The sequence below is a fragment of the Physeter macrocephalus genome, chromosome 6 (genome assembly GCF_002837175.3).
Source record: "Physeter macrocephalus isolate SW-GA chromosome 6, ASM283717v5, whole genome shotgun sequence".
Lineage (NCBI taxonomy): Eukaryota > Metazoa > Chordata > Mammalia > Artiodactyla > Physeteridae > Physeter > Physeter macrocephalus.
Window position 1 is genome coordinate 7734970 of NC_041219.1, and position 11843 is coordinate 7746812.

General features: G+C 40.3%; 1 protein-coding gene across 2 annotated transcripts in view; it reads left to right on the forward strand.

Annotated features, from left to right (window-relative positions):
• The window catches only part of TMEM19 (transmembrane protein 19), a 51079-nt gene that overhangs the window by 22265 nt on the left and 16971 nt on the right, over nucleotides 1-11843 (forward strand). The window contains exon 7 of one of the 2 annotated variants that reach the window (XM_028490398.2): nucleotides 2648-3101. The exons of the other annotated variant lie outside the window; for it this stretch is intronic. Within the exon in view, the coding sequence (XP_028346199.1) occupies nucleotides 2648-2740 (93 nt within the window). The 3' untranslated portion in view covers nucleotides 2741-3101. Of the gene's footprint in view, nucleotides 1-2647; nucleotides 3102-11843 lie in introns of those variants that run through there. 2 annotated transcript variants of the gene reach the window in all.

The window sequence follows — 11843 nt, forward strand, 5'->3', positions numbered from 1 at the left end:
ATACACAGTGAAGTAAGTCAGAAGGAGAAAAACAAATACCATATGCTAACACATATATATGGAATCTAAGAAAAACAAAATGTCATGAAGAGACTAGGGGTAGGACGGGAATAAAACACAGACCTACTAGAGCATGGACTTGAGGATATCGGGAGGGGGAAGGGTAAGCTGTGACGAAGTGAGAGAGTGGCATGGACATATATACACTACAAAACATAGGGTGGATAGCTAGTGGGAAGCAGCTGCATAGCACAGGGAGATCAGCTAGGTGGTTTGTGACCACCTAGAGGGGTGGGACAGGGAGGATGGGAGGGAGGGAGACGCAAGAGGGAAGAGATATGGGAACATATGTATATGTATAAATGATTCACTTTGTTGTAAAGCAGAAACTAACACACCATTGTAAAGCAATTATACTCTAATAAAGATGTTAAAAAAAAATCCCAAAAGAGTCTAGGATGGCACCCATTATCAAATACACTAATATTTCTGTGGTGAGTATATGAATACCACCAATAAGTGTGTTTACTAAAGACTATGAGAGCCTGAGATCAGGTCAGATCAGTTTTTGTCACAGAATTCAGGAAGAAACTTTCTGTTTTCAGAGCATTTTTGGATATGGTAATTGTAGATTTTTTTAAATGAAGCACCTTTTAAAAAAACATGTATCTTACTGAAATAGTAAACAGTTTGTGTAAAAAACACTCTTCATGGAAAGAGCTTCATGTAGCCATATGATAAAATAATAGGTACTAATGCCTACCTAGGCAGCTTACAGGCATATATACTACTTCTTGCCATACTGTCACACAGTAGAAAAGAGCAAAGTATATGTGGCTCGGGGCAGCTCCCGGAGGAGACCTGAAGACTTTAAGGAGTATTATTTGAAGACTTGTCAAATGGAGCCAACAGAACAGTGAACTGCTACAACAGGTCATCCCATTCCTAGCTTTTCTCATTACTTGAGTTATCTATGCCTCAGCCTAGGGGCATATGTCTCTTTCTTATTTCTAGCTGCTTTACATGTAGGATGCTGGCTTCAGAAATGCCAACCTCATCCCAATTAGGTATAGGCCGAGTATGGAGAAAAATCATGTGCAGTGACATATTGTAAACTTTGCCACATGCCTGCAATATGAACAGCTGCCGCATGTTTGCACAGTCGGTGACCTGGAGCCCCCATAATCTCATGTTCCTGATGCCATCGCAACGAGAAAAGACTGTACTTAGCTACCAAATCCCAGGTGGCTTGCACGTGGTTTAAACATGAAAACACAATCATGCAGCTTAACTATGGAGTACTGTTGCTATAACTCCAAGTGGAACATTTGGAAACTGAACTGAACATTTTTAAAATATGTAAGTGTTTAATATATGTTTGTTTAAGTTGTTCGACACTAATCAGTTCTCCCTTTAAGAATCACTGAAAGTTGATAATCAGGAACATATTTCTGGAAGAAAATTAAAAATTAAAAAAACAGTTTAGCTACCTGAATTTCAGAGGACTGAGATGACACCAACATTTCTCAATCATGTGATGCAGTTTTAATGGTTTTGGAACTAAGGAGTCAGCAAATGATTGTAGAAGGAGTGAGGGTGAGGCCAGGTTAGCAGGGCAAGGCTCCTGAAATTATTTTCCCTGCCAAGACTAGACATGTTAATTCTTTTTCGTTTATCATAACCACCCCCTTCAAAACTTATTTTATACATGTGGCAACTCTTTTTTTAATGTTTGGATTTTTTTCTTTTTTTTACTGCGTAGTTAATACCCAGAATCTATCCTTTTTACAAAATTACATTAGAGGTAAAACTAAAAATGCTTTGCCTCCACTCCTCAGCAAACCTAGCTTTCTCCCACCTTCCCCAAGATAACTACTGCTAGAAATTTGAGATATTTTCCACGTAACATTTGTTTTGAGTGTACTTTAACATATATTCTTCTTAATCAGTGAAATTTATAATTTGTACTAGCATTTTGCTGCTTCAAGTCAGGTACCTACACCCAAGAAAAACCTGTTTAGGAAAAAAGATTAGAAGGATGTATACCAAAACATTAATGTGTTATCTGTTAAGATTACAGATGATTTTTAATTTTTGTTAAATAATTTTAAGTTTATTGTATATGAATTATATCTCAATAAAACTGCTATTAAAATACTTATACAAAAATAATTTTAAATACTTTCCTAAAAAGTCTAAAGTCAAATATGTTTCTTCTACAAATCAAAAAATGCTCAAAGTAAACAAAATAATCTCTGGGAATAACCCCTCTTCCCCACTACCCTTCCCCATTGTTATTTTAAATGGTATTCCTTCTCTTTATAAAAGACCTTATTAGCAATGAATTTAAAAGTAAAATGGGGTTTAGCACAACATAAATCCAGTGCAACATTCTCTTGGTGTCTCTATGCCTTAGGCACTGTGTCTGAAGCTGGTGAATCAAAGATGAATGAGACAAGGTCTGTGCCATCCATGTGCGATAAGAGTGGGGAAGACAAATGTGTGTAACTAGTATGTTGAACAAATATGACATGTGGTCTGTGATTTTTCAAAGTGACTTTATTTTTGTCTTCTACTGGCCCTTTAAACTTCCCATAACCTTATATAAAAACTCCAGCAAGCCGTGAACATTTCTTCTTATTCTTAGAAACAGGTAGGAGAACAGGTGAACTGTGAAAGAGCAGAGAACCGTGTTCCGCTTTCCCACTGCAGGCTTCCAGCTAAAGCAGGTCCAAGGTGAGGGTTGGGATTTGGGTTTTCTTGGTTTTGGGTTTGGGTTTTTTTTGGCTTTTGTTTTTTAACCCAGGTTTGGCTATTCTAAATGCTGAATTGAGACTCTCAATAAACTAAAATTTTGCTGATGCTGGTTGACTGTTTGCCCCCAAAATTCATATGTTGAAATCTTACCCCCCCCCCAGCGTGATGGTGTTAGGAGATGGGGGCCTTTGGGAGGCGATCAGGTCATGAGGTGGAGCCCTCATGAATGGGATCAGTGCCTTATAAAAGAAACCCCAGAGAGCTCTCTTGTCCTCTCCACCATGAGAGGACACTTGAGAAAATGGCCATCTGCAACCCAGAAGAGGGCCCTCACAGAATCTGACCTTGCTAGCACCCTGATCTTGGACTTCTAGCCTCCAGAACTGTGAGAAATAAATTTCTGTTGCTTATAAGTCACCCCGTCTCTGGTATTTTTGTTATAGCGGTCGGAACAGACTAAGACACTGCTGTAGAAGTGGGAAGGGAGATAGAGGCAGGAAGAAGATAAATCTGTAATGATACTTTTGCCTGTCCAGGCGTGGCAGATGGCAAAAGCTGGTGTTATTGGATGAGTCTGGTATAGAAGGTTAAAATTGGTATTAGCTTGGGGGGTGCTTTTGTGGGCTATTTGGAGGTTTCCTGCTGAGCCCCTCTTTTACAGTTCTTCTTCCACCAGCAGATGCATCTCTAGTTCAAATGGTTGCTTGCATCAGTTATCTATTAATGCAGACCACCCCAAAACTTAGTGGCTTACAGCAAAAACCATTTATTTTCTCAGTTTGTGGCTGGCTGTTTGGGTTGGGCTCAGCTGGGCAATTCGATTTTAAGTGATGTCAGCTGGGCTCACTCACCCATGTTTGCAGTCAGTTGACAGGTCAGCTGGGAGGCTAGTTTTGATGGCCTCATTTGTATGACTGGCACCTTGACGCTCACTCTTGGCTCGGCTTACGTGACCCATCTGTCATCCTCCAGTAGGCTTCTTTACTTGATGACACAGGCGTTCCAAGAAGGATAAAGTAGGAGCTGCAAGTTCTCTCAGGGCCTAGACTTAGAAGTCTCATGATATCATTTCTGCTGCAATTATTGGTCCAAAGAGTTAAAAGGCTACTTAGATTCAAGGGGTGGGGAAATGTACTCCACCTCATCATGGAAAGAGTAGGAGAGTCACATTGTAAAGGAGAAAGGTGACAGATGTGATGCATTGGGGGCCATTATTCTAACAAACTACCACTGTTACTTCTCAGCTCCTGGGCATCTAGCCTCTTTCCGCTGTGGTGTTCTCACCTCTCAGGTAACTGTATTGGATAGGATTCAAGACAACCTCATGATAAGGTTTCACCAGGTGAACTTCATGTGCTCCATGTGGAAAATCCCTTGCTTTGACAACCCCTGAAAGTGCTAGCCAATCTCAATGCAATCTCTGGCTTTACCATCAAAGAGGAGTCCGGCACTTTCTTGCCCCCTGGAGTCCCAGGCAGGAGTCAGCCCCCAGGATGAATGTTGGCTTTAACTTTCTCAGGCATGAGTCAGGCACGGGTCATCTCTCTCTCAACTAAAGGAAACAGTCTCCAAAGGTGCACTTGAAGTTTCATCCCCAGGTTGGGGACTCACAGCCCGGCTACCACTCCCTCTAGAGAAACTGTTCGCTACTCTCCTCAAAGAAGCTTTCTCTTCTCTGGCTCCATTTTATAACTCTGGTCTGGCTGAGGAGTCTAGGAGTTATGCAACAGGTTGTCAGGTTCTCTATGGAGGGGTGTGTGTGTTATCCTCACTTTAGTCTCCTGATGTCAATCATAGAAGCATCTCCATCAAAACCAGGCAGTTAGAATCATTTGCATCCTAACACCATGTGTTCACATATGTTACGATGTGTGGCTAGTGTATAGCAAGAGTATGACAGAGGCAGCGAGAACCCTGCCACTAGCTGCTTGGGTGATGTGGGAACACCTGGCAGAGAACATTAAGTGGGACATTACAAGATGAGTAAAAGTTTGCCAAGTCAAGATGGTGGGGACTCCCTCCCAGAGGGTATGACAACACATCCGAATACTGAATTGCAAAGGGTGTGACATTTTTGAGGGGAAAAAATAGTTCACTGTGACTAGAGATTAGGTAGAGGGAAGTTGTATGAAATGAGACTAGAGAGGTAGTTTGAGATCCATTTGTAGAGGGCCCTAACACTAGCTATATGACCTTAGGGCAAAACATAGTCTTTCTGTATGGAAAATGGGGTTAATAGGCATACTTCAGTTTCACATATTGTTGATATCAAATCAGTCAATGTGAGTGAAAAGCCTTTGAAGAAACCATGTGTTGTAGGCAGAATAATGGTCCCCAGAAGATGTGCATGTCCCAATCTTTGGAGCTTGTGACAACCATACCTGGCGAAGGAGGCTTGCAGACATGATTAAGCTTAAGAGCCTTGAGGTCGGGAGACTATCCTGGATTATCCAGGTGGATCCAGTCTCCTCACATGCGTCCTCAAAAGTGGAAAACCTTTTCTGGCTGTGATCAGAGAAAGAGATGTGACAACAGAAGGAGGGTCAGAGAGATGCCGGTTTTGAAGGTGGATGAAGGGGGCCACAAGCCAAGGAATGGGGGCAGCCTCTAGAAGCTGGAAAAGGCAAGGAAACGTGTTCTTCCCTAGAGCCTCCAGAAAGGAAGGTAGCCCTGCTGACGCCTTGATTTTAGGACTTCTGACCTTCGGAACCGGAAGGTAATAAATCTGTGTTGTTTTAAGTCACTAAGTTTGTGGTAATTTTTTCAGCAGCCACAGAACTAATAGACCATGTCAGCTTTGAAAGACAGCATAATGCAGCACAGGCTCAGAGCTAGACTGCCTGGGTTCAAATCGTAGCTCTGCCACTTACTAGCTGCATGACCCTGTTTACTTAACCTCTCTGTGTCTCAGATTCTTCATCCATAAAATGGGGCTATTGTTGCTGTAAGGATCAAATGAGTTCAGTCTTCTGACATACCTAGCACAGTCTCTAGCATATAATATGCAATCCGTAACTGTTATCATTACTATTTGACACATCTAAAGTGCCATGCAAATGCAAGTTGCTTCTACTTTTATATTTGGTATTATTATTATTCTATGAAAAAGATAACTCCCAATATTATATGAATGAACTGGGTTCATGTAATTCATTTTGCAAAAGAGAAGAAAAGTATATTTTTTTACATCAAAATATATTAACCAAAACCTCATTCTTAAACTTTTGGGATGATTTTTCTCCTCATGAGATAATGGGTACCTAATAGTAAGTACAAGTCTCCCTATGCTGTTTAGACTTATTAACGGTTATTTCCCTACTCATGCATCATGCATCCGGGCCATCTGGACTATTAATAGTCCCAGAATATATCCTATGCTTTTCGATATCTCCATTTTATTCCACACATTCTTACTAGAGGGTTCTTGCTTCTGTTCTGGCAGGAAGTTCACTGGCATCTGTGAGAAGACATATGTACTTCCACATGATAAATTAGATCCTTGAGTGATAGGATTATGGAAAATAACCTCTGTGTCCACTTTCCAAATTCCTTTACTCTTTTACTTAATTTCCACCTCATATTCCCACCCCCAAATTCCTACCTTTAGAGTCTTTGAGGGAAGAAACAAGGGCTGTTACAAAAAGTAGGAAGTGCTGTCTAAATATCCAGATCACCATGGTCCCTGCTGGGCTTCCATCTGGTAGAAGAAGAGAAAAATCAACTGGCTTGAGAGGAAATGTCTTTGAACCATCTTTGTGTCATACTTGCCGTCCCTCTTTCCTTAAGAACTGGATGGCTGTCACCAATTTTTACATAATGACAGGTTAAAATGTGCTCCTGGAAGATTTTTCTCACTGCCCACCTCCCACCACCAGATTTTTGTGTTCCCAGTTATAATCAGGGTTGCTAAGATGACTTAGTGTGCAATTCATAATGCAGCCTTCACATGACACAAATGCTCTTATAATTAGCACTGTAAAACAAAAGAAGCGATAAACTTTTACACAAAGGAATTGGAAGCTTATTACGCGAAACAGTTTGGTTTTAGTTTCTCAAATTCTAAGTTTGGGATTTTCAAACGCATACAAAGTAAACAGAATAATATCATGAGCCCTGGTATATCCGTCTCCCAACTTCAACAATTATTGACATTCTACCATTCTTGTTTCATCTATACTGCCACTCACTCCCAGTCTTCACCTGATTTTTTTCTTTTTTCTTTTTTCTTTTTTTTTTTTTTACTTATGAGATTTATTTTATTTTATTTAAGGGTGTTTTATTTTACTTAAGGGTGGCAGTGGGAATAATCATCGATTTCTAATATTACGCGAAACAGTTTGGTTTTAGTTTCTCAAATTCTAAGTTTGGGATTTTCAAACGCATACAAAGTAAACAGAATAATATCATGAGCCCTGGTATATCCGTCTCCCAACTTCAACAATTATTGACATTCTACCATTCTTGTTTCATCTATACTGCCACTCACTCCCAGTCTTCACCTGATTTTTTTCTTATGGTTCTATTTTTTGAAGTAAGTCTTTCTACATTGGAACACAAATATTTTTAACTGTATAACTTTGACAAATGATACACCCATGTGAAGCACACCCTTTCAAGATATAGAACATTTCCATCACCCCAGAAATTCCCTTGTGTCATTTCCTGTCACTTCTTCCTCTTCCCAGGGGTAATAACCATAAAGTAGTTTTGCCTGTTCTAGAACATCATACAAATCGCATACACTGTGTACTCTTGTGTCTGGCTTTTTTTTTTTATTATAATGTCTGAGGTTTATCTATATGGTTACATGTGTATGTAATTTCTTCTCATCGCTAAAAAGGATTCCATTGTATGATGTCATAAACAACCTCTAAGATGGCCCCTGGTTTAGTCCCCTTTCATATTGAATAGAGTTGGCCTGTATTATCAATAGGATATGGAAGAAATGACAGTATGTGACTTCTGAGGCTAGTTCATAAAAGACATCACAGCTTCTACCTTGCTTTCTTTTGGATCACTCATTTCTGGGGAAAGCCAGCCTTCATGTCACAAAAACACTTAAGCAAGCAATGGAGAAGCCCACATGGAGAGAAATTGAGAGCTCTTGTCAACAACCAGCACCATGTGAAGTAAATCCTCCAGTGCTCTTCAAGCCTTCAGCCTGGCCAAAATTTTGGCTGCAATTTCATAGGTACTCCACCTAACTAAGATGCTCCTGAATTCCTGACCCACAGAAACTATGTTCTTGAGAGATGTTGGTCTGTAGTTTTCCTTTCTGTTTTGGTATTAGGGTAACGCTACCCTCATCGAGTAAGCTAGGAAGTGTTCCCTCTGCTTCCATTTTTTTGTAACAGATTATAAAGAACTGGTATCTTTTGTTCCTTAAATGCTTGGTAAAGTTCACCAGTGAAACCGTCTGGGCCTGGTGCTTTCTATTTTGGAAGATTATTAATTATTGATTCAATTTCCTAAATAGATAACCTATTCAGATTATTTCTCCTTGTGTGAGTTTTAGTAGATTGTGTCTTACAAGGAATTGGTCCATTTCATCTAAGTTATTAAATTTGTGGAAATAAGAGTTGTTTATAATATTCCTCTATTATCCTTTTAGTGTCTATGAGATTGGTAGTGATGGCACCTCTTTCCTTTCTGTTATTAGTAAAAGTCTTTCCCCATGTCAAAAGCTAGAGGAGGCTGGAGTTGGGTATTTCCCCATCCCCAGGAGGGTTAGGCTTGGTGAAATCACAGTCACTTAGGCTCTAGTAAAATAGTTTTCCTTGAGGGACAACCTTGGTAAGGAGACCTGAAAGCTCTGGGCATATTTTAAATGGTTACTTTTCTCCTCCCCCTGGAGGGATTTTCTCTGATCTTTACAGTGAGAATTTGGTATGGCTCTTGGAGGTAAAATTCAGGAAAGTAGGGGGCTTTCCTAATCCGGGGCCCCCTCAGAGTTTTTAACTCTCAAGGCAGTCTACACTGAGCTTCCAGCAGTTTGTTAATTACAGTTTAAAGTTTTTCTATTTGTATTGGCTCCAGCTGCTGGCTTTTGCTCCTGGTCTGCTGCTCCCTGTTAGCTGTGATACTCTGTATCCACCTGTCTGTCTCTCCAGTTTTGGGGGAAGCAGTTTGCCCTGTGCCCTTGGTTCTTTGATAAATCAAAGAAGAGTTGTAGATTCTGTTTGTTCAGCTTTTTCCTTGTTGTCAGATGAGAAACTGGATTCCACCAATGTGGTTTTAACTCTTATGTTAACCATTTACAAACTGTGTGATAAGCCTAATTTTCTTTTTAAATAAATTTATTTATTTATTTTTGGCTGCATTGGGTCTCTGTTGCTGCGTGCGGGCCTTCTCTAGTTGTGGAGAGCAGGGGCTACTCTTCGTTGTGGTGCGTGGGCTTCTCATTGCGGTGGCTTCTCTTGTTGCGGAGCATGGGCTCTAGGCGCACGGGCTTCAGTAATTGTGGCACGTGGGCTCAGTAGTTGTGGCTTACGGCCTCTAGAGCACAGGCTCAGTTGCTCCGCGGCATGTGGGATCTTCCCGGACCAGGGCTCGGACCCGTGTCCCCTGAATTGGCAGGCGGATTCTTAACCACTACGCCACCAAGGAAGCCCAAGCCTAATTTTCTTATCTCTGAATAGTTACTTTGCAAAGTTGCAAAGAGATTTGGAGTTCATGTATGCAAATCACTTGTAGAGGAATTTAATGACTGGTAGCTTTATTATTGATTGATGGTACACTTTTCTGAGGAACTGGGCACGTTCCAAATAGTAATCCAGTCTGAACTAAAGATTAACAAACTTTCAAAACAATTAAGCCTTTGGTCACTTCTGCTTTCACTTGAAAACTGAAACTCAGTTCAGTTTCCAGTATCTTCTAGTACTCACTTTACATTATTGTACAGTAAAAATTGTTTTTCTGAATGATGACTGAATTAAACTTTCATTCATTCCATATATCTAAATTACTTTCTTGATCCTCTTGTTTTATATCTGCAGCAGTGAATCACTTAAGGCTAGAAAGTTCACTGGACTGAGAAATGGGAGAAATGAGACCAAATCCTAATTCTAGCACTAATTAGCTGAATGATTTTGGGCAAGTCACTTAAATACTTGAGTGTCAATTTCTTTATCCAAACCACAACCTATTCGAAATGGACAATCAAAAACTCCTTTCAGGACTAAATTTCATTTATTCATTTATTAAATATTTATTCATGAGCTATTGGTTGTACAGATCTTCCTTGACTTATGATGGGGTTACATCCTGATATACCCAATGAATACTGAAAATATCATAAGTTAAAATGCATTTAATACACCTAACCTACCAAACATCATAGCTTAGCCTGGCTTACCTTAAACATGCTCAGAACACTGACATCAACCTACAGTTGGGCAAAATCATCTAACACAAAGCCTATTTTATAATAAAGTGTTGAATAGCTCATGTAATTTATTGAATACTGTACTGAAAGTGAAAAAACAGAATGGTTATCTGGGTACAGAATGGCTGTGTCAGTTGTCTACGCTCACAGTTGTGTAGCTGACTGGGAGATTCAGCTCACTACCACTGCCCAGCAACACGAAAGAGTATCCTACTTCATATTGCTAGCCTGTGAAAAGATCAAAATTCAAGATTCGAAGTATGATTTCTACAGAATGTGTATCACTTTTGCACCATCATAAAGTAGAAAAATTGTAAGTTGAACCATTGTAAATCAGGAACCGTCTGTATCGTACAGTATTAAGCATAAAGCATTGAGACAAGAAAGTAGGACAAAATAAAAAAGCTTATAGTCTAGCTAGGAGTTTAGCCATTAAGCCAATAATCCCACCAGTAAATACGTAATTACACATTGTGATGGGTGTTATGAAGGAAACTATAATGTTGGTGAATGATTACAACACGGGACCTAGAAGGACTGATTGTATTGGAAAGTCAAGAAATATTTTTCTGAGGAAATGATATTAGGCAATGGCCAGGTTAAAGAAAAGGGGCGGGGGGCAGGGTGGGGAGTAGAGAGCATTCCTGGAACAAGAAACAGCCAGCCAAAAAGCCCTGAAGCAGAAAAGAGCTTGGCCTGTTCAAGGAGGACAAAGGTGTCTGGCCAGGCTGGAACATAGTGAACAGTGGGGAGAATGATTTGAGGAGGATGGGTTGAGCCCCCAGCAGACAGGGACTGGACCTCCATAGAGCCTTGCCTTGTCAGACTTTGGATTCTATCTCAATGCAACGGAAAATGACCGCAAAGTTTTTCCAAATTTCCGTGATTCTGAAATTTAGCCTTACTCTGTAGTCCTCTCTCTAAGATCTGTATTCTGCAGAGCAAAAGAATCTGAGGAAACTCATGTGCAATGACTAATACATGAGGAGATCAACCTACAAACACTGAATTTTCTTTGGTGTAGGAGTTAAGGCAATGTTTTCAGTGTTGGCTGCAGAGTGAAATCACCTGGGAAGTTTTGAAAACTCCTATTGCCTTGTTTCTCCTATGGAGAGATTTGATCTAACTAGCCTGGGGTACAGCAAGAGAGTTTCTAAAAGATTCTCTGTGATTCAAATGTGCAGCCAAAACTGAGAACAATTGAAAGGGAAAGCTAGAAAGCTCCAAGTTTTAACAGTTCTTGTTCACCACATATGCATCTATTTTCAGAAGGAATTTTTAAAAGCAACCCATATGCTTGCCAGGAACTGTTCTCAGTACTTCACAAAAGTAGACTCATGATTCTCACAATAAACCCACAAGAATACTCATAATTTTCCCCATTGGATAAATAAGGAAATTGAAACATAGAGTGTGAATAATTTGCCCAAGACCACATCACTAGTAAACAGCAGAGCTGGTATTTGAGCTGAGGCAGTCTGGCTTCAAAGAACACATTCTTATCTGCTTTGTTGTAAGACCTCTGTGGAGTAAGAGAGGTGACAACCTGCCTGCTTTCTACACCTCCAGTGTCAACTGAAAGAAAAAACACACAACTTAAAAGTTGTACGTTAGGGCTTCCCTGGTGGCGCAGTGGTTGCGCGTCCGCCTGCCGATGCAGCGGAACCGGGTTCGCGCCCCGGTCTGGGAGGATACCACATGC